Raw genomic sequence first — 23,830 nt, 5'->3', positions numbered from 1 at the left:
GCGGCTGCCACGTGGCATCCGTACGCCGCCGCCGCCGAAGCCCACCCGGGCCCGGGGCAAGCCCTCCCGGCCCGCGCGCCCGAACCCCGCCGCGTGGCTCCGCCCGAGCCGCGCGCTCGCCTCGCCGCCGCCGAGCTCGCCGGCCGGCCCCGCCGACCCGCCGGCCCCGCCGGACTCCTCCGCCTCCGCCGCCGCGGGCCCGCCGGCCCGCACCGCCTCCCCGCCGCGCCCGCCGACGCCCGCGCCCTCCGGCGCCCGCCTCCCTCCGCCGCCGACCGCCGCGTCTCCAGCCTCTCCTCCCCTCCCGCCGGCGAGCCGCGCTGCCGTCCCCTTCCTCCGGCGTCGCTCCGGACGAGCACGAGCTCGAAGGGCCCGATCCAGATCCGTTGACCAAGGTTGACCCGAGCCCCCCGTTTTTTTCTCGAAGTCCTCAGATTTTCTCAGCATGTGCACTTGTTCGTGATGCCATAATTCCTTGCATGTAGCTCCGATTCACGCGTGTAATATGTCAAATTGTTCGTCTCGCGATGCTCTTCATTTTGTTCAATTGCACTATGTTCATTAGAGGTCATATTGGTGCCCAAATCTCTGTTGGAAGAGGGCTAGTTGCTGTTATTCTCTGGTTCTTATCAGAACTTGGAGATTTGTCATTTTTGCTTCTTTTAATCTGTGCATCTTATGAGCATGAGCTCTACATGTGTTTTGAAGTATGCCATGCCATCTTTCCAGTGGTGTAGTTCATGTATTTTTGTAATCTCTGTGGTGACTAGCACAAGCATGCAAAGTAGGCCCCGTCATATTTCTGATTTCAGGGACTTAGTGATTTCTCTAAGTCCTTGTCTGCTGTAATTTTGTTGCCATGTAAACTTGGTGCTACAGAGAGATACATGCATATTTTGGAGATGTTCGGTAATGATGTTTTGTAACTATAGTTGTAATTGATCCATTCCGACAATTTTTTGCAATTATGGAGTGCCATAGCATGACTCAATCTTGCTCTACTTTTGCTATAAAATATTTCTGGCAGATTCTTAACATGATATGCAATTTTGCCAAGCTTGTTGTAGTTGATCCATACATGCTATGCTATTGTTCTTGCCATGGTTAGCTTCATAAACATGCCATCTTGCTGTAGGTGTGCTTGGTTTGTAGTGCATTGCTCTGTAGTGAGTGCATCAAGCTCACAAATAGGCCTACTTATTAATATTCTCAGTAAGGGACTTTTGTCATGTGCATTTAGTAGAACACTACCATGCCTTGTTTTGCTATGTTAAGTTCCTGTAGCATGTTGATTTCGTGCTCTGAACATTGCTACCTGATGCTGTTTTCTGCCATGTCCAGTTTTTCACTAAGTCTGTGATCCTGTTATCTTTTGCACTTTTGTCATGCTTGTTTGAGCTTGATATATTGTGAACTAGCCGTAGCTCGGTGTTCATCTTTTGTCAAGAATCTCCTGTAGGTTACTGCCATATGCTTTTTTGCTATGTTGGGGTGCTGTAGCATTGTTGTTTGTTGCATTTTAAGTGCTATCTTGTTGTTTATCGCAGATTCGTGTCATTCTTGTTTTGCTTGCCATTTGCAAACCGTGCATCCGTTTCCGGTGATCTTTATATCGATTTCGACCGAAATCATCTCATCTTTCCAGTGGCATGCTTGGTTTGCCAAGTTACTGCCATGTTCATCATTTTCCTTCCGGAGCACGCATATGCATCGCATATCATATCTTGCATATCATACATGTTTTGCATCATGTTGTTTGCGCATTTCTCGTTGTTGATTGTGGTTCCGTTTGTTTGTGTTCTTGTCTTGGGTAGAGCCGGAAGACGAGTTCGTGAACGAGGAACTTGTTGAGTACGCTTACGAGGATCAAGCTTTCGACAACTCTGAGAACCTTGCAGGCAAGATGACCACCCCTCGAAATCACTTCTATCTTTGCTTTGCTAGTTGTTCGCTCTATTGCCATGCTCCGCTACCTATCACTTGCTATATCATGTCTCCCATTTTGCCATGTCAGCCCCTAACCATCCTTTCCTAGCAAACCTTTGTTTGGCTAAGTTACCGCTTTTGCTCAGCCCCTCTTATAGCGTTGCTAGTTGCAGGTGAAGTTGAAGTTTGTTCCATGTCGGAACATGGATATGTTGGGATATCACAATATCTCTTATTTAATTAATGCATCTATATATTTTGTTAAAGGGTGGAAGGCTCGGCCTTATGCCTGGTGTTTTGTTCCACTCTTGCCGCCCTAGTTACTGTTATACCGGGATTATGTTCCTTGAGTTTGTGTTCCTTACACGGTCGGGTGATTTATGGGACCCCCTTGACAGTTCGCCTTGAATAAAACTCCTCCAGCAAGGCCCAACTTTGGTTTTACCATTTGCCGCCTAAGCCTTTTTCCCCGGGTTTTCGCGAGCCCGAAGGTCATCTTTATTTTAAACCCCCGGGCCAGTGCTCCTCTGAGTATTGGTCCAAACTGTCAGTCGCCGGTGGCCACCAGGGGCAACTCTGGGCTGGCCTATCGGAAGCTTGGACAATCCGGTGTGCCCTGAGAACGAGATATGTGCAGCTCTTATCGGGATTTGTCGGCACATTCGGGCGGCTTTGCTGGTCTTGTTTTACCATTGTCGAGATGTCTTGTAAACCGGGATTCCGAGACTGATCGGGTTTTTCCGGGAGAAGGTTTATCCTTCGTTGACCGTGAGAGCTTATGATGGGCTAAGTTGGGACACCCCTGCAGGGTATTATCTTTCGAAAGCCGTGCCCGCGGTTATGAGGCAGATGGGAATTTGTTAATGTCCGGTTATAGATAACTTGTCACTTGACCCTATTAAAATACATCAACTGCGTGTGTAGCCGTGATGGTCTCTTCTCGGCGGAGTCCGGGAAGTGAACACGGTCTATGTCATGTATGACGTAAGTAGGTGTTCAGGATCACTTCTTGGTCATTGCTAGATGACGTCCGTTCCGTTGCTTCTCTTCTCGCTCTCATTTGCGCATGTTAGCCACCATATATGCTTATTGCCACTGCAGCTCCACCTCTTTGCACCTTCCTTTCCTACAAGCTTAAATAGTCTTGATCTCGCGGGTGTGAGATTGCTGAGTCCTCGTGACTCACAGATTCTACCAAAACAGTTGCAGGTGCCGACGATGCCAGTGCAGATGATGGCGTCGATCTCAAGTGGGAGTTCGACGAGGAACGTGGTCGTTACTATGTGTCTTTTCCTGATGATCAGTAGTGGAGCCCAGTTGGGACGATCGGGGATCTAGCATTTGGGGTTGTCTTATTTTCATCTGGTTTTTGACCGTAGTCGGTCTATATGTTTGTATTTTGGATGATGTATGACATTTATTTATGTATTGTGTGAAGTGGCGATTGTAAGCCAACTCTTTATCCCATTCTTGTTCATTACATGGGATTGTGTGAAGATGACCCTTCTTGCGACAAAACCACTATGCGGTTATGCCTCTAAGTCATGCCTCGACACGTGGGAGATATAGCCGCATCGTGGGCGTTACAGTGGTAGACGGCAAAGAATGCCCACATTTGCCTACAGCAGCAGACGACAATGGCTTGTCCCGTAGTGACGTCCAGCTGACGTCATTCGACGGACGGCAAAGGCCGGATGCTCTTTGCAGTCAGCGGCGGACGGCAAAGGCTGCCGTTAGCCGCCTAACGGACTAACGGCGCATTTATTGCCGTCGGCTTTCTTTGCCGTCAGCCATTGATAGCAAAGGCCCCTTTCCGTCCGCTTCAAAAAGTAGACGGCAAAGAAGCTCTTTAGCGATGCCTACTTTGCCGGAGCCTTTTGCCGTCCGCGGCAGACGGCAAAGACCTTTGCCGTCCGCCATCCTTGCCTTTGCCGTCTGCCAAAGTAGCTGATTCCTGTAGTGAAGAAGCCATCTAGCTAAAAACTATGGACCCAAAGGTCTGAGGTAAACTACTCACACATCATCGGAGAGGCTATGGTGTTGATGTAGAAGCCCTCCCTGATCAATGCCCCCTCCGGCAGGACGCCGGGAAAGGCCCCAAGATGGGATCTCTCGGGTACAGAAGGTTGCGGCGGTGGAATTAGGTTTTCGTGGATGCCTCTGATGGTTTGGGGGTACGTAGGTATATATAGGAGGAAGAAGTACGTCGGTGGAGCAACGTGAGCCCCACGAGGGTGGATGGCGCGCCTGGGGGGTAGGCGCGCCCCCTGCCTCGTGCTCTCCTCGTTGATTTCTTGACGTGGACTCCAAGTCCTCTGGATCACGTTTGTTCCAAAAATCACGTTTCCGAAGGTTTCATTCCGTTTGGACTCCGTTTGATATTCCTTTTCTGCGAATCTCTGAAATAGGCAAAAAAAACAACAATTTGGGCTGGGCCTCCGGTTAATAGGTTAGTCCCAAAAATAATATAAAAGTGTATAAATAAGCCCATTAAACATCCAAAACAGAATATATAATAGCATGGAACAATCAAAAATTATAGATACGCTGGAGACGTATCAGGCCCGGACCTGGGTAAACATCGGGTCCCCTGTCTCCTGTTACCATCGACCTTAGACGCACAGTTCGGGACCCCCTACCCGAGATCCGCTGGTTTTGACACCGACATTGGTGCTTTCATTGAGAGTTCCACTGCGTCGTCGCCAAGAGGTTCGATGGCTCCATCAATCATCTACAACAATGTTGTCCTGGGGGAGATTTTCCTTCCCGGCTAGATCGTTGTGTTCGGTGGCTTCGCACTACGGGCCAACTCGCTTGGCCATCTAGAGCAGATCGACAGCTACGCCCCAGGTCACCAGATTAGTTCTGGAAACTTGGACTACGTCGCTGACGTCCGGGGAGACTTGATCTTCCAAGGATTCGCGACCCCAACCACCGCTTCGTCCTTAGATGCGGAGCACGTCGCCAGGCCCGAGGACGGGCTTCTTGAGCCCGCCGAACTATCTGCGGCCACTAAACCCAGTACAGGAGAGCCGAATGAGGTATCGTCGCGGGCAATCATCACAAAGCCAGACTCTTATCCGGACATTGGCCCCGAATTCTCAGGGCCAGCATCGTGTGAGTTCGGCCAGGGAACCTCCCTCCTGCCGTATTCCACGGGCTCTCTCCCCCTGGCAAAACCTCGCCTTTAAGCGAGGCTCTGGACTTAATGCGATCCCTTGTCATTATAGAGGAGCAACGTCCGAACTATGCCCAGCGCGGACTAGGGGCTGAGAGCAGGGAATTTTGCCTCCCACCCACCACCCACTTCATAGAAACTGTCGAGGACTTAACCGACATGCTCGATTACGGCTCCGAAGACATCGACGGTATGGACGACGATGCCGGAGAGGAGCAGGCCCAAAGCCCACCGCATACCGGACGCTGGGCGGCCACCTCCACGTATGGTGGATACATCCAAAGACGATGGCGAGGACGGCGGTAGGGATCCAGTCAAGGATAATAACGCTGATAAACCACGGAAGCAGCGGCATCAGCGGCACCGTTCAAAATCACGTCGTGACAAAGAAAGCAAAACCGGCACCGGAGAAAATAATACTCCGGAGAACGCCGAAGACCCAGACGCCCTCATCGAACCAGCTTCTGAACAGGAAGATAGGAAGGAAGGGCAGAGTAACCCCGACGAGCCAGTTGGGAACGACGACTCGGAGGACATCAGTTATATGCCACCCTCCGAAGACGAAATAAGCCTCGGCAACGAAGACTTCATCGTGCCAGAAGAACCCCTCGAGCAAGAACGCTTTAAGCAACAGCTCATCGCAACCGCGAGGAGCCTAAAAAGGAAGCAGCAACGGCTTCAAGCCGAACAGGATACACTCAACGACAGATGGACTCAGGTCCTAGCAGCTGAGGAGTACGGCCTTGAGCGCCCCATAAAAAGCTATCTGAAGCGCAAACTGCTACCCCGATTCGACATCGAGGCGTGCGAGCCTATAGCACCAGTGCATAATACAGCTGATAAACCAGACCGGCCACCCCATGGACGCAACAAAATGGCTACACAAGCCAAACACCAGCCCACATTACCCCGTCGTAAAGGAAGGGAGACAGCGGCCCAGGATTACACCTATGACCTACGGCAGGGCTTGGACGCCAGGGCAGGCCTGGCCAGAACAATTTACGGGTCAAAGGGACATGCCCCAACACAAGAGGATGGCTATCAGGCCCGGCGCGACCAACACAACCTCCCTCGGGGTGAAAACCATTTAGGGATGTCCGCCGAACTCCGTCGAGACGCCGCCCATTACAGAGGCGCCGCTCACCCCTTATGCTTCACCGATGAGGTAATGGGGCACGAATTCCTGGAAGGGTTTAAACCCATGAATATCGAATCATACGATTGAACAACAGATCCCGCGGTATGGATTGAAGATTTTCTTCTTCATATCCACATGGCCCGCGGTGATGATCTCCACGCCATCAAATACCTCCCACTAAAATTAAAGGGACCAGCATGGCACTGGCTAAACAACCTTCCAGAGAACTCCATTGGCAGCTGGGAGGACTTGGAAGACGCCTTCCACGATAACTTCCAAGGTACATATGTCCGGCCACCAGACGCTGATGACTTAAGTCACATCATCCAGCAGCCCGGAGAGTCAGCCAGGAAGCTCTGGACTAGGTTCTTAATTAAAAAGAACCAAATTGTCGATTGTCCGGACGCCGAAGCCCTCGCGGCCTTCAAACATAGCGTCCGGGATGACTGGCTCGCCCGCCACCTTGGTCAAGAAAAACCAAAATCTATGGCAGCCCTTACCGCTCTGATGACCTGCTTTTATGCGGGAGAAGATAGCTGGCTCACTCGTAGAAGCAACAGCACCAGTGATCCAGGCACTTCCGAAGTTCGAGACGGCAACGGCAAGCCACGACGCAACAAACACAAGCGTCGAAATAATAATGAAGGAACGCAAGACACGACGGTCAACGCCGGATTCAGCGGCTCCAAACCCGGTCAATGGAAAAAGCCATTCAAGGCAAACAGAGACGGACCATCCAATTTAGACAAGATACTGGATCGGCCCTGCCAGATTCATGGCACCGCCGATAAACCAGCTACTCACACCAACAGAAGTTGTTGGGTCTTCAAACAAGCGGGCAAGCTTAATGCCGAACACAAGGGGAAGGGGCCGCCCAGTGACAGCGATGACGAAGAGACTCTCCAGCCGAACACCGGGGGTTAGAAGCAATTTCCCCCCGAAGTGAAAATTGTAAACATGGTATACATGACGCACACCCCTACAGGGGAGCGCATGCGCACACTACGGGACGCATACGCCATAGAGCCGGTCACCCCAAAATTTAGCCAATGGGTGGCCTGTCTGATCACTTTTGATCGCAAGGACCACCCAGCCAGTATCCGTCACGAAGGTTCGGCAGCTCTGATCACTGACCCAATTATCAATGGATTCCATCTCACGAAAGTCCTTATGGACGGCGGCAGTAGCCTTAATCTACTTTACCAAGACACTGTCCGCAAAATGGGCATTGATCCTTCAAGAATCAAGCCCACCACAAATACCTTCAAGGGAGCAGTACCCGACATAGAAGCTCACTGCATGGGCTCAATTACATTGGAAGTCGTTTTCGGTTCGCTGAATAACTCTCGAAGCGAAGGTTTGACCTTCGATATTGTCCCGCTCCGCAGTAGCTACCAGACACTACTCGGGCATACCGCTTTTGCTCGTTTCAATGCGGTCCCACATTACGCCTATCTAAAGCTTAAGATGCCCGGTCCACGCGGCATCATCACGATAAATGGAAATGCAGAACGCTCCCTCCGTACAGAGGAGCATACTACGGCTACTACAGCCGAAGCACGAAGCGGTCTCATCAAGCCGCATATCTCATCGGCCATCAACCACCGGTCCCTCTTAAACAGGACCGATCAATCTCAGAGCTGGATTAGCAGTTCGGCCTCCGTCGTTCGCCTCATATAGTCACGAAGTTTGTACCGCGCATACATAATTATGCACTTAAAATACCCTGGTCATCGGCGGAGGCACAATACGGACAGTACTACAACGTGGTCCGCAATCCCATAACCTTTTTTCCCTTTTTCTAACTATTTTTTATCTTTTACCACAGGTGACTCAAAGGCTGGTCATCTTACAGACTCTTTCGGAGTCTGGCTTTGTATACTTATCCAAAGGCTATTCCTGTTAAGGAGTCCTTTCGCCGAGGCAAGGCGGCGCAGACGTGCGACAGGAGGTCCAAATAATTTTTTGTAGACCGCACTCTTTATTTCGAGCCTGTAAAGTGCCTTTTCCCTCAGCCTTCGACCCCCGGCATGTTAAATAGCCCGGGTAGGGGCGTTATAATCTGTAAGATTGCGTTTGACGTATCAATCAGATTCCAGTGAACATAATCTGTATTCAGTATTCGCTTTTTCTAAGAACTGAATTTTGCTTCTTCGGTTGTTTCATGCACGCACCTTGGCATAAATTGCCAGGGGCTTGATATGGGAACATATGAGTTGCCGACAAGTTCGAACAGCTTTATAGCACACTTCGGCGTCACAAGTTTGGCCTTATATGCATCAGCTCCGAATCATGTCTTTGGTCAATAGTTGGGTTGCCCGGCTCCTGTGCTTACTACCTTACGTTCTGTCCTATCGGCTAGGGTAGTAAAGGGAGAACTAATGCGATTGTGTTTCCGGTTCATCTGGTCAAGCACCTTAGTAGAGAAAGCCGAAAACTGACTGTCATGATGCGGCGAGAGCTGGTCAACCACTCGATGACTTATCAGAATCTTTCGCGATTCCTTTCGTATTACATGAAGGACCATTCTTCTGGTCATCTATGTAACGCACCGTATTCGGATAACCACGTACATACTAGGGGCTATATCGTAGACCCACCGTGAAACTCCTACGGCTAAGTGAAAGTGTTAAAGCCCTATAGTCCGATTGCCTAATTTGCCGCACTGACACCTCCTTCACGGACCAAGACGTTGGGTCAAGAGTGATCAAGTGCTTTTTCGAACACCCCCGTATTATATGCGAGGGGGCCGAAGCCGACGACTGGTAAGCTTTCAGATTATACAAAAAACGGCCACACAGGAGGAACCAAAACTTTCAGGCAAAAGTATAAAAAACATAGCCTTAATATATCATAATATTGTTTTTACAATTTCAGGCACATTCACTCGAATATCATATCCTTTGAGCACTGACCCTCTATCAAGCGGGCACCCTCTAGGACATCCTCAAAATAATGCTCCGGCGTATGATGGTCCTTCCCCCCGGGTGGACTCTTTGCTGCGATGTCGGTGGCCTTCATCTTCGCCCAGTACGTCTTGACGCGGGCAAAGGCCATCCATGCACCTTCAATGCACGTTGACCGCTTAACGGTGTCGATATGCGGCACCGCATCAACAAGTCGCTGCACCAAACCGAAATAACTATTCGAAATTGGCTCAGTTGGCCACGGCCGGACCACGACGTCCTTCATGGCAGATCCGGATATCCTATGGAGCTCGGCCCACTGGGCCATCTGTTCGTTCAGCAACAGCGGACGCTTTGGCGTGCTGAATTGCAGCCAGAAAAGCTTCTCCGTTACATGCCCTTCTTGCGCTTGGAAAAATTGCGCCGCATCGAAGACACTCTTCGGCAAGTCCAAGAATGCGTCTGGAGAACTCCACATTTGATTAAGCAGGGCATACTTCGGATCGCCGAATTTAGTCTGTAATAGAAAGGGCTTACCAGCCGCTATCTTCCCAGCTTGCCGGATCTCCTCCCGAGCCGCTCTAGACTCGGACCGCGCTTCTCTCGCCTCTTGTAAGGCCTTGTCGAGTTCGGCTACTTTGGCTTTGTTCTCCACCTCGAGTGTTTGGCATTTGCTAGTGGCATCCTTTAGCTCTCGCTCTATGGAAGATATTCTCTCCTCGCACTGGCGCCGAGCAGCTTGTTCGGCCTTTAACGCGTCAGCCGCCTTCTTGGCAGCTGCGTTACTCATCAGGGCTTGCTCATTGGCCCGGGCAAGCTCAGCCTGAAGGGTCTCAACCGCGGCGGAACTATCTGTAGTTATGCATATCTCAGTATATAATTCTCAGCTTCGTGCTCATATTATTATACATGCATATACTGACCGCCCCAAAACATACCTTGTGCCTCGTCGAGCCGACTGTTAATAAGCGTGATATCGTCATCCGCCACATCAAGTTTCTGCTTCAAATCTGCAACTTCGGTAGCTTGGGCAGTCGCCATGAATGTAACAGGCTGTGTTCAAATTAATTAGGTTATTTCCTAGGAATATCTTTTTTTATCCTCTAACCGCCTCCCTTTGGATGCCAACCAGAGTCTCAGGGGCTACTATCTATACACAGGTGCATTTTGCACGTAGAATGCAATTGCAGATATTTCATTGCATACCTCGAAGCCTCGTAGCAGGCCCATGAAGGCTTCATTTAATCCGCTTCTTGCGGATAGAATCCTCTTTACTACCGTACCCATTAAGGTACGATGTTCCTCTGAGACGGACGCATGTTGCAGCATGTCCATCAATGTATCTGGCGTCTCCGGATTCCTGGAAGCGGCTGCGGGAGTACGGACTCCCTGCGAAGGGATATGTTTACTCGACCCTAGAGTCGTCTCCGGCTATAAAACGGATAGTCCGGGGCCTTTATTGTTGGGCCCCGTAGGGGCCGCACTCCCCGGCCCCTGGGCGACCGAAGTTTCACCTTTGGGCGTTGTCTTCATTGTCCCCCGCACCACTTGTTGATCGGGAGAGATCCTCCGGGACGACACCTCAAAATCGTCCGCCTTAGTGGGCGAGGAGGTCAGAGGAGGCGTCTCGCTCTCCATCATCTCCGGAAGAAGATCCTCTGAGGAAGAGGACTGTTGGGGAAGACTGTGTGCCGGACTGAAAACGTATATTCTAGATGTTACCCTTGTAACTGGAAAAGAACGGGATATGTTTAAAGACACCCTTGTTCACTTATGATTCGGCTAAAGGCTTGTCCTTCCGGAGGAACTGTGCAGCAACGTCATCTTCCGAACCCGAACTACCTGACAGGGGCATCTTCCCTCGCTTAGGAGCCTTTACCTCCAAACCTTCGGAGGCGACCCTTTTCTTACCATGGGGAGAAGGGATGTCAGTTTCTCCTTCTCTTTTGTCTTCGGAAGAGGGAGTCCCAATCTCCCCGGACATAGTGTCTGGTGTACCTTCAGAATGGAGGCCACCTTTGGCCTTCTTGCTCTCCTCCTTGTCCTCCTTCGTCGGCACTTGATATGGTGCCGGAGCCAACATCCTTGTTAACACAGGATCAGCTGAGTCTTCGGGAAGAGGGGCCGAACACCTAATTCGTTCCACCTTCTTTATCCAGCCCTGGTCGAAGATGGTTTTCTCAGTATCTTATTATGGTATATTTAACTAAACTGTGTTTGGGAGTCGAGTGCTTACCGAGGTATCCGGATGGTTGCAGTCGAGGCCAATGTCCTCGGTGGTATCCGGCCACTGTTTTCGTGTCCCGAAAAATAACTTCCACATTCCTCTGTGCATCGTGCCGAAGAAGTGCTGAAGGGTTCGTGGTCCTTCCGGATTGAACTCCCACATGCGGAGGGGCCGTCGCTGGCACGGAAGGACCCGGCGGACTAGCATTACCTAGATTGCATTGATGAGACTGATGTCCTTCTCAAGGAGACTATGGATGCGGTTTTGTAGAGTCTGCACTTCGTCAATTGATCCCTAGTCCAACCCCTTATTGATCCATGATGCGAGCTGTACTAGAGGGCCAGATCGGAACGCAGGTGTAGCTGCCCACTTGGTACCACGGGGTTCAGTGATGTAAAACCACTCCCATTGCCATAAGCTGGAGGATTCTGTGAAAGAGCCTTTTGGCCAAAGAGTATTGGTAAGCTTGCTCACCGTGGCACCACCGCACTCCGCTTGCCTCCCCTCGATTACCTTCGGCTTCACATTAAAGGTCTTAGGCCATAAGCCGAAGTGTGGGGGAATACAGAGAAAGGCCTCGCACATGACAATGAACGCCGAGATGTGAAGAAAGGAGTCCGGAGCTAGATCGTGAAAATCTAGCCCGTAATAGAACATGAGTCCACGAACGAAGGGATGGAGAGCGAACCCTAGCCCCCGGAGGAAGTGGGAGATGAATATGACCCTCTCGCTGGATCTGGGAGTAGGAATAACCTGCCCTTTAGTAGGGAGCCCGTGGAGGATTTCCGCGGTCAGGTATCTTGCCGCCCGGAGCTTCGCGATATCCTCCTCTATGACAGAGGAGGCCACCCACCGGCCTTGAGGGCTGGGTCCGAACATGACTGGGAGGCTTGAAGCAATTAAGTTGAAACCTGGGTGCTGGAACTCGAGGTTGGAAAGGTTGAGGAAGAGGCAGGCGTAGAGGAGAAAGACGGGTCTGTGCCCCTTTATAAAGACGATGAATATCAAACGCCTCCTCGTAGGCCTTAAAACCTGCCTATTCCCAAGGAATCATGCCAACGGGACGGTTGGGTTGCCCACGCCCGTATTGATGAGAATTCCGTAATAAGGGGATACGATCTCTGCTTTGACAAGACGTGCCAATGAAACCGCATCTCAAAACGTGGAGCGGCAGGCTGAAAAACGGTTCAAAATAATGACCGGGTGGTGACGTGGCGTCATGCTACAAAAGTTGTCAGTGGATTGGACTCGTGAAATACTATACTCTCTGCGGCTGTGTGTGGTACTTGTTTTGCAGAGCCGGACACGTTCTTTGTGTTCGAAGGCTGTTTTGGAGTATTCGGAGAAGGAACCCGCCTTGCAATGCCGAAGACAGTCTGCACGCCGGACACCTCGTCATTGAAGCCTGGTTCAGGGGCTATTGAGGGAGTCCTGGATTAAGGGGTCCCCGGGCGTCTGGCCTTTTGGACATGGGCCGGACTGATGGGCTATGAAGATACAAGACCGAAGACTCTCACCCGTGTCCGGATGGGACTCTCCTTGGCATGGATGGCAAGCTTAGCGTTCGGATATGAAGATTCCTTTCTCTGTAACCGACTTTGTACAACCCTAGTCCCCTCCGGTGTCTATATAAACCGGAGGGTTTAGTCCGTAGAGGCAATCGCAATCATACATGCTAGACTCCTAGGGTTTTAGCCATTACAATCTCATGGTAGATCAACTCTTGTAATAATCATATTCATCAAGATCAATCAAGCAGGAAGTAGGGTATTACCTCCATAGAGAGGGCCCGAACCTGGGTAAACATCGTGTCCCCTGTTACCATCGACCTTAGATGCACAGTTCGGGACCCCCTACCCGAGATCCACCGGTTTTGACACCGACAGAGGGGTATATATATCCTCCACACAAAATCTAACCGTTACACACAATTTACCAAACTCGGTGAGACCGAATCATGAAACTCGGTCAGACCGATTTAGTTCAAAATGTGAACGTTAGGCTTTTCGGTGGGACCGACATGTCAACTCGATGGGACCGATTTCATTAGGTTTAGGGCGTAACGTAATCTCGGTGAGACTGATCACATAAACTCGGTAGGACCGATTTCTGTAATAGGCAAACAAAGAGTTGGTTAGGCAAACTCGATGGGACCGATTCACTCATTTCGGTGAGACCGAAACGTTACGAAAGGGAAACAAAGAGTTTGCATTACGAACTTGGTGGGACCGATCGCTCATCTCGGTTAGACCGAAACGTTACGAAGGGAAACAGAGAGTTTGCAATCCCATCTCGGTGAGACCGAGATCCCTATCGGTGAGGCCGAACTGACTAGGGTTTCTGGCAGTGGCTATGTTAAATGAACTCGGTGGCGCCGGATAGATCAAATCGGTGAGGCCGAGTTTGACTTTTGGTTTGGGACATATGTGGAAATGAGAAAGTGGTTGAGGGCTTTTGGAGCATATCACTAAGCACTTTGAGCAAGCAAGCCATTAAGCAACACCTCATCCCCTTTTAATAGTATTGGCTTTCCTATGGACTCAATTTGATCTTGGGTCACTAAAATGAAAATGTAGAGTCTTGAGCTTGAGCCAATATGTGTCCTTAGCATTTTGAGGGGTCCACATTCCTAGTCCATGCCATGCCAATCATTGAACTTTCTGAAATAATCATCTTGAAAGAGTAGTTCAATGAGCTATATGTTGTTAGGAATTACCAAAACCACCTAGGGATAGTTGCACTTTCAGTGACTAATGAGTTAGTTGCGGGATGATGCATTACGGAACGAGTAAAGAGACTTGCCAGTAACGAGATTGAACTAGGTATGGAGATACCGACGATCGAATCTCGAGCAAGTAACATACCGATGACAAAGGGAATGACGTATGTTGTCATTGCGGTTTGACCGATAAAGATCTTCATAGAATATGTAGGAACCAATATGAGCATCCAGGTTCTGCTTTTGGTTATTGATCGGAGATGTGTCTCGGTCATGTCTACATAGTTCTCGAACCTGTAGGGTCCGCACGCTTAACGTTCGATGACGATTTTGTATTATATGAGTTATGTGTTTTGGTGACCGAATGTTGTTCGGAGTCCCGGATGAGAACATGGACATGACGAGGAGTCTCGAAATGGTCGAGATGTAAAGATTCATATATAAGACGATAGTATTCGGATACCGAGAGTGTTCTGGGGGTACCGGGTACGTATCGGGTCACCGGAAGGGGTTCTGGGCAACCCTTGGCAAGCTATATGGGCCTAATGGGCCAAGAGTTGGACAGACCAGCCCCAAAAGGGGCTGGTGTGCCCCTATAGGCCGAATAAGAGGAGAAGGAAAGGAAGGGAAGGGAGAAAGAAAGGGGAGGGTTCGGCCTCCCCCTTTCCTCCCCTCCTCCCTCTCTTTCCTTCCCCCTCCGATGGATATGGAAGGGGGGAGGCCGACTTGGAGGAGGCGCCCAAGTAGGATTACCCTACTTGGGGCGCCCCTTGCAGCCCCTCTCCCTCTCCCACCTATATATATATATGTTGGGGGGGGTGGGCGCCGCTAGAAGAGACCAACAATTGTTAGCCGTGTGCGGCGCCCCCTCCACAGTTTACGCCTCCGGTCATATCTTCGTAGTGCTTAGGTGAAGCCCTGCGCGGATCACTTCACCATCACCGTCACCACGCCGCCGTGCTGACGGAACTCTCCCTCGACACTTTGCTGGATCAAGAGTTCGAGGAACGTCATTGAGCTGAACGTGTGTAGAACTCGGAGGTGCCGTACGTTCGGTACTTGATCGGTTGGATCGCGAAGATGTTCGACTACATCAACCGCGTTAAACTAATGCTTCCTCTTTCGGTCTACGAGGGTACGTGGACACACTCTCCCCCTCTCGTTGCTATGCATCTCCTAGATAGATCTTACGTGATCGTAGGATTTTTTTTTGAAATTGCATGCTACGTTTCCCAACAGGTATAGCACGAATGACGGATGCACGAGCAGGAAAACAACCAGTGAGCAGAGCTAGAAAGCTTTTGAACTAGGAGCCCGCTCCACTTTATATATGGCGACTGCTCTGCGCCGCTCAACCTATCTGATAGACTGATTAGTCTCCTTCGGAGTGTCAGATGGCTTCCCCCAAAACCGTTTGGTCAGATGGCCATCTTGTTCTAGTCCTTTCTTCCCCCATGCGTCTTCCCTACCCCGCATTACGTGCGTTGTTATTGTGCTTGACGCTCCTAGGGTTGTTGTTCACGACACCGTGGTGATGTACTTCCATCATCGGCGGATCTACGTTATGAGTCGTAGAGGTCATGGCCCCCAGCCTTAATTAAAAACAGGAAGAATTTTTTTAAGAGGTGTTTAGATTAGAAAAAAATATAGCCTTTGGCCCCCAAACATCCATTATTTGTGCTTTCCCCCCTGAATATCCTGCCTAGCTCAGCCATTGACTTCCATCACCCTCACATCGGCGAGCTCGCCATGCCAACACTAATTTAGGCCCCCACAACTAGACCTGCAACAGGTGCAGGCTGTCGTGGCGTTACCGTGCAGCCTCGTAGAGCATGTCTTCCCTTGTCGCAACACCGGCGCTAGCCTTGTGGTACCATCCCAGCATGACAGCGGCCTCGTAGCTCCGCCGCCCAACGGTTGATGAACTTCTAATTAATTTGTTTTCTTTTATGATTTTATAATACATGGTTTTCTCCTTTATAAACTCCGCCACACCTGAAAAAGTCCCCTGCCTCCGCCACTGGTGTGAGCAGGTCTTCGCAGATGAGGAGGACGAGGAGGAAGTGTTTTTTTTCTTTTTGAGGAAAAGAGGAAGCGTTGGTGATTCGTCCGGCCGTCAATGACCACTAGGCCAACACCTCCAACGATGAGGTCATTGACATGAGTAGCTAGTTTGTTAGTTTTTAGCTATGCACGTAGATGAAATGCTACATATGAAAATGAGGATTTAGAAATGAGACTATGGTTACAATGGGTATGATATGAGGTGTGATCGGACGCTCTCCGCAAAAGCGTCTGAACGTGTCCGCAAATATATAAGAACTCAGATTTGTAAACTATAATTGCAGATGTTGTAAGACACGATCTAAGATACGACTGATTTATCAACCATTGTACATGCTCTAGTTTTTTTATAGGTGCTCTAAATTTAATTTAAGTAGAACCATAGCTATAAAATCGATCTCGAATCCAGCAAAGAGCATGACAGCTCAGCGGTGGGCTGACTCGTAGGGCCTGCTTGTCGGCTGAAGAACCGCACACACGGGCAGCTTTCCGCTTGCATCGCTCGCGACACCCCTCCCCCCCTCCGTCTACTTTTTTTCCCATGGCGGCAGCTGCGGCGGCGAGCGGGGCGACGGCGGCGGTGGAGAGCGTGGTGGTGGTGCACAACGTGGCCAAACGGCACAACGTGGGAACGCTGGCGCGGAGTGCGACGGCCTTCGGCGTGGCGGAGGTGGTGGTGGTCGGCCGCCGCGACGTCAGCGCCTTCGGCAGCCACGGATCCACCTCCCACCTCCGCTTCCGGCACTTCACCTCCCTCGCCACCGCCTGCGCCTACCTCAAGGCAATTTGCTCTCCACCTCCGACACACCAAATCCCCCAAACCTCCACGCCCTCTCCCTGAACCCTAAACCCTAGCCCCCTTTTCCGAATCCCCTCTTTTACCTTCCTGTGTGCTGTTGCTTGCAGGACGAGAGGGGGTGTGACATTTGCGGCGTGGAGATCACCGACGACGCGCTGCCTGTGACGGCCCACCCGTTCCGCAGGAGCACCGCGTTCCTCTTCGGCAATGAGGTTGGTCGGATTCTCATGTGGCAGTACCAGTTACGAGTGATGATGTAAAATTAACTAGTCTGGCATGCGATTTTTAAGAGGGGGACCCTGATGGGGATTACTCAACTTCATATAGTCAACATATGCAATCACAAATGTGTCATCGCCGTGCATTCAATCACTTTGTACTTTCCATACTGTGCAAGTACCATGTCAGTGTCTGCTGATTGCGTCATTGTTGTACTAAGTAGCTTAACCCAAGTGCAATTTTTAGAGGAGAAAATACCTTCCTTGCAGTAGGCTTTCATATTTGATACAAAACTTCATTGGGTATTTGCTTAAATAATTGTTCAGCTACATGAAGATGTTAACCACATGTGCTATTTGATTCCTTTATATAAGACGTGGCGTAAATGCTATTTTCATTTCCCCCTCTCTGAATATTGGACCTTCATATCTGTGCAACTTGAACCCGAATGGATATTAGATCAACCATGATGTAATCACGATGTTTCCTAGTTAATCTATCTGTAGTTGTTGCTGGAGCAGCGTTGCCACCTATGGCATGAAAGTAAAGAATTGCGCCCATGCCTCAGGTCAGATGGGTGTATTAACCCGTGGCATGTTTTGCAGGCGCCTATGAGTCTAAGATCATTTGAATTGATTCATTGTTGTAAACAAATTGTTATCTCAAGACTTTATGTCATGTTAAACATACTTAGTATCACAATCCTCCATGGTTCAGGATTAGCATATTTTACTGTTCAAATCAATTTTTTCCAGATGTTAGAAAACTTCTTGTGAGTTAGATCTTTCCTGAAGTTTGCTGGACAAGTTTAAAAGCTGAAGTGGACATTGTTCATTTTTGTTAAGAAACACTGGTAGCAACTTGTGTGCCCGCTATTCTAATTAATTATTTCCAATGTTTGTTGTGTCCAGTAGGGTACAGGACTCTCACAAAAGGAGTGTGAGGTCTGTGACTTCTTCGTCTACATCCCTCAGTATGGTGGCGGAACTGCATCACTCAATGTTACCGTTGCAGCATCGATTGTTCTCCACCACTTCGGGGGTAAGTTCCTATCCTTCGCTTGATGCGAGATGAATTTTTAGCACAGGTCAAGTTATTTGAACAAGATTTAGGAATTTTTAAAGCCTTTGAACAGAGTATGGAATTTCCATGTTCTGACTAAGGGCCAGCTTGCAGTTATTATGCTGTGCTATGGAGTCTTGTTAGTTAGTTCCAGTAAGACTATCCATCTAAACTATGGAGTACTATTGATCAGTAATCATAGTGGAATCAAGGGTACAGAGTTGTTACATCTAAAAAAGACACGTTCAAAATAATTGCTGCATAGGAAAAATAAATACATGGAGAAAGGAGATTGAAAAGAATCACAATGCCAAACAGAGCCTAAGTAATCATGTAATCTATGTTAACCATGTTTGTACAATTCTTGTTGAGTTAGATACTCTAGGTGATAAGTTGACATATAGAACAGACAGGGTGTTAATCTCTAAAAAGTCACATATTACATACTTACATGTTTGATTCAATCTTTTTTGGAGTTTTTCATGTTCACTTAATGCTAAAACCAAAGTGATTTCACGGTTGCAAACTGCAACACATGTCTCGTATCTTCTGTTACCTTATGTAGAGCTCTCCATCAATACTTCAATCATGTGTTCATAGGAACAGTCACAGAACTTCTCTTACATACTCTTAGTTTGTTTTATTTGTATGTTACTCCATTCGACCAAAATATTCTTCAACTAGTACTTGTTTCCTGCACCAATAATCTGGACTATTGTGTTACTACAAATTATCAGATGCCTAGTTTTGTTTTATCATTCGTGAATCTTGATGTGTAAGTTGATTTTTATAAATACACGTAAATCCATGAATCTAGCCCGTAAGCTAATTCCCCTTAAGTTTAGCATTTTCAATGATACTTGTCCTACTTGTATTTTTTTTTTTACTAAAAAACTGGTAATGGCAAGGAACCACTGAATTGTTATTTGAATTTTCATATTCAGATAGGCAGACAGAGGAAAACTTTGTCTAATGTTGTATGTTTACTGGGATTTTATGGCAGCTAACTTAACAGCAGTGCGTTAATTTCTTTGCGTATATGCAGAGTTGTAGACCTTGTTCAGTTCATACCTTTTAGATATTGTATAGCGATCTTCCTCCAGAATTCGCGTTGCCATTTTTCAGGTGATACTATTTTTGGTTTTCAGCTGTTTCATGTAATTACTTGGCAGTTGAGGCTTTTGTCCTAATCTCCAAGCTTGTTAGAAACTGTGGATGAAACAGGTGGTTAGTGTTACAAAATGGATACCACCAAGTTATGTACTCCCTCCATTTCTAAAGCGAAAGCCTGTAGATTGGGCCCTAAGTCAGAAAAAATATCAACATTTACAATACCAAATAAATATAATTTGCGTATGTGGAAGATGAGGGATAAACTATTTTTTTTTTAAAGTTTCATCAACTTTAAAACCTGGTTATGCAATCCAACTTGTACGAATCAACAGAAACTCAACTTTCATAAGCTGTATCAGTGACCTCACCAGAAACTCACATGCACCAGTGGTTAATGGTAAGTTCCCCAGGAGCATTTCCTTACTGGCTTTAGCACTGTATATACTGTATAGAAGCAATAATTGTCGTTAGAGATAATTCTAAGCTTTTAGCACAAGTACCCTTTCACAATCCAAGGAAGTTTTGGAATTAGGAAAGGTGTTTACTGCATTCTGAACATGGAATTTGCATTGACTATAGGAAGTATGATGAGAAGTAACAGAGCGTTAGAGCTTTAATTCTGGCGATGGAAGTGATGGGGAAGAATTAGGTCAGGATTGGTGATTTGGGGCCTGGGCACCACTGGGAGGTGGTGCGGCCAGGGCAGGAAGCCCTGACTCAGGGGAGCGATTATGCATTGATTTCTGGATCATGTTGCTGCCTCGTTATTTAAAGGGTTTGCAGTTGCACAGATTCTTAATTTGTTGGAGCACAAACTGGACAAGTGGAAAGTAGTGGTTCACCCCTATCAATAGGAACACCAAACTAGGTACTCCCTCCGTTCCGATTTACTCGTCGTGGTTTTAGTTCAAATTTGAACTAAAACCACGACGAGTAAATCAGAACGGAGGGAGTACCATAGTAGTAATTCCCCCATTAATAGAAAGACCATTCAAACCAAGACTCTTCCCTGATTTGGAGAACTCTTTTAGAAAGTTGAGACTGGCTCATGTACCACAGCTTCTGAACTTGGATGTGGTTGTTGGCAGCGTGACCACGATGCATCTAAGTCTGGCCCTGCAGACAATAGACCCTATTCTGCACTTGTCTAGTATTTGGTTATATTTGCCAACTCCTGGCCAAAACCCTGAAGGTGTCGAACAAGTTGAAACCTATTGGCAGGGATATGATACAAACAGCTGCCATTGTTGACTCTGAATTTTACTGGAGAATCTTACCACTCCACTTCTATTGAGAATCTTACCAATCCACTTTTATTGAACACTAGTCTTTCTTGTGCTGGAGTGCTTGTGCCCAGTCGTTCTACACACTGTGTGATTGTCGCTGATTACTATTTTTGCCTGCCTTTCTGCAGTCTGGGCTGGCTTTCCTGAAAGAGGCCGAGAAGGCAGTAAATTTGTGGTAGCTGAGAAACCAAAGGGGCAGTCGAGGGGGCTCTACTGCTCAGATTCAATAGAAGACGTGATTGAAGAGCGCAAGGCACGCAGAGAAAATGCCTGCGATATATTCGAGGAAAATGGAAGTAGCCATCCGCAAGAATCAAATGGTCTAGGAATGATGTTTACAGAGTAGAGTGTTTATTCCATCTTATCTCTGCTTGTAAACAAGCCCCTGGATGATAAGGGCTTGATATGGTGAATTTGCAATACACAAGACATGATGTGGCACTGGTTTCTGTCTCACCAAGGGGAGGCAGAATTTTTTACAATTTCTTTGTTGTTCAAACAAAGCGTGAAAGGAGCAGAAGCGCAATATATGCCTCCCCTAAAAAATGACTTGTGATATCAGGGATGGGATTAAAAACGAGCGCCTTCAAACTTGGGCCAGAAACTACCGCTCCTTTTTGCTATGAAATTTTGTGACATGATATACGATTTATGTTCTGTACAAGATTGTTGCGCGCTGTTGGAAATTTGTTTTACCTTTTTGTATGTACACTTCGGAGGGTCATATTCATCTATCTTTTACGAGTTTTCTTTGTGGACCTCTGAGCGCGGCTAAGAGCTATTCCAACGCGCCGACCCATTTCGTCCGCGCGTGTCCGTTTGGTCGGCACGGACAGAAAAGTCGGCCCAACGTGCCGACCCAAACGGACGCGCGTTCGCTTTTCGTCCGCCTACCGATCCATTTTTGAGCCTCATTTGCGTCGGCGCGGACACGAGGCGGATACGCACGGCGCCCGTCTACTCCCCCGGGCCCGCCAGTCGGTGGCAGCCCCTCGACCATTTCCTTCCACTTTCCCAAAACCCTCTCGCCCGCGTGCGCTCCCGCTGCCCGCCATGGATGACGACCTCGATGCCGCCACCGACCTCGCCTCCCTCGCCTCGTCCGCCATCACGACCGCCACCTTCGGCAAAGGCAAGCCTCGCGCTCCCCGCAAGACCGCCGCCGCGGCCAAGCCGAAGAAGAAGCTGACGCCCGAGGAGCGGGCAAGGGAGTCGGCGAAGAGAAAGGGCCGGAGGCACGCGGCGGACGCAAGGGAGGAAGCCATCGCGGCGGCCGCCATCGCTGCTGCCGCGCAGCAGGAGGCCACCAACGCCCGCGTCGCGGCGACAACGAGGGAGGCGCTGATGCACCTTGGATTAAACCCTGGCCAGCATGGCCTCGTCAACGCCGCCGTGGCCGCGGCCAACAGCAGCTCATCTGCGTTTCCTCGGATGGTGCTGCCCGAGTCGTCCCCCGCGTCGGGGACTGTCGGCGTTCTGGGAACCAGGGTACCCAGACTTGCCTACCTGCGGCCCACGGCGTGGCTCTATCAACCCGCCTGGTACGACCCATCTACAGCACCAACAAGACAAGACCCTCGTGAGGGGCCAAGCCTCGCGAGGGGGGCGACATCAAGACCTCCGGAGGGAGCGGCCTCCCCAGGCTGCCTCGTGAGGAGTGGAGATTTCTATGCATGTGCTCAACCTCATGAGGTTGCGGTGACGCAAGCCATGACGACCAAGGCCAGGCGGGTGCAGAGCAGCAGGTTTCCTCTTTGGTGCTAAGGAGGCAAGCGCAGGCGCGGGGTCCCGAGGAATCGCCCAAAGGTTTCCATTCCCGTGCAACAAGACCAAGACCGCCAGGACAACAGGACAGATGTCATCGCCGAGCCCACCGCAGCGTCACGGCCAGAGGCTTTGCAGGCGAAGACCACCTTTCGTCAGGATAAGATGTACTACTTGTCCCCGTTCGAATTGGCCACTGTGGGATCCCTTCCGCCTACGTTTTGGGGGAAGAGGACCAAGGCCACTACAAGTATAGGTTAGCCACCACCATAGCAAGGGGGGAATCCCTTCAGCTCACATACACACTAGAGCAGACCTCGCGAGGTTGTTCTTCCTCTGTACTAGTTCATCCTCAGCCCCTCGTGAGGCAAATCCACCACAAAGCAGCAGTAGGGTTTTACACCGCAAGGTGGCCCGAACCTAGGTAAACTGCCGTGTCCATTTCCTTCCTTGTTCATCGAGCTAGGCCCTGGGGGCGACGAACTAGTTGGCTGAAGGGGTTGAATTCTTCGCACACGCCCTAGAGTTCGAACCTTTTCTTGGGTCTGCGGAGCCCTGAATCCGACATTTGGCGCGCCAGGTAGGGGTGTGTGTCGAAGATCCGCTTCCCCATCAGCCGCCCCTCCCCCCCCCGCGCCGCGTGGTTCCCATGGCAGGTGCTGCTCCACCCGCCGGGCCGACATGCGCATTCAGAGGCATCGCAGACCTACGAGCCTTCTCCCCCGCCTTGTGGCAGGTGCAGTGGCCGCCCAAGTTCAGGCCAGAGTTGCCGCCGCGGTACGACGGCGCGGCGGATCCCGCGGGGTTCCTCCGGTTGTACGCAGAGGCCATCTGGGCGGCGGGCGGTGACGACAAGGTCATGGCACATTGGCTCCCTATGGCTCTCACAGGCGTGCCTCGCTTTTGGTTACTCAACCTGCCGGAGTCTTCAGTGACCTCCTGGTAAGAGTTGCGCGATATCTTCATCACGCGCTTCGAGGCACCGGCGCCCCACGTCATTGTGGCCATCCTTGGCGGGTCACAGGCGCCGGCATCGAGCCGCCACACCAAGCAGCTCTTCCGGCGAGTGGGGGCCGTCCGGCCGCAGCAAGCAGCTCCCCCGGGCTGGGCGGCGCCCCAGGCCGACTTCGTCTTTGACTCCAGCGATCACCCCGGACCACGATCGGCGCCGGCGCGCTCCCCATGCTTTGTGCCCCCACCATCTGCAACGTTGCAGTCACCAGGACCCTCATCGATGGCGGCGCCGGTCTCAACATCCTCTCCGTGGAAGCCCTCGGTCTGCTTCACGTGCCTTACGACCGGCTCCTCCCCACCAAGCCTTTTCGGGGGTGGCCGACGGCTCCACCTCTCCTCTGGGGCAGGTCCGCCTCCCCGTCACCTTCGGCACGCGCAACAACTACCGCACCGAGCTCATCGACTTCGACATCGC

General features: G+C 50.0%; 1 protein-coding gene across 1 annotated transcript; it reads left to right on the top strand.

The window, feature by feature from the left end:
* The first annotated feature begins 16,622 nt into the window (after window positions 1-16,622).
* Window positions 16,623-21,214, top strand: LOC109774409 (uncharacterized). Its single transcript, XM_020333124.4, has 4 exons — window positions 16,623-16,939; window positions 17,065-17,169; window positions 18,091-18,217; window positions 20,766-21,214. Exons 1-4 carry the CDS (start codon window positions 16,700-16,702, stop codon window positions 20,981-20,983), a joined length of 690 nt encoding a protein of 229 aa, XP_020188713.1. The 5' UTR covers window positions 16,623-16,699; the 3' UTR covers window positions 20,984-21,214.
* Window positions 21,215-23,830: the final 2,616 nt, after the last annotated feature.

Source organism: Aegilops tauschii, chromosome 1 (assembly GCF_002575655.3).
Source record: "Aegilops tauschii subsp. strangulata cultivar AL8/78 chromosome 1, Aet v6.0, whole genome shotgun sequence".
NCBI classification, from domain to species: domain Eukaryota; kingdom Viridiplantae; phylum Streptophyta; class Magnoliopsida; order Poales; family Poaceae; genus Aegilops; species Aegilops tauschii.
The sequence above is the reverse complement of the archived record's forward strand: the minus strand, read 5'-3'. Positions and strand labels throughout refer to the sequence as shown.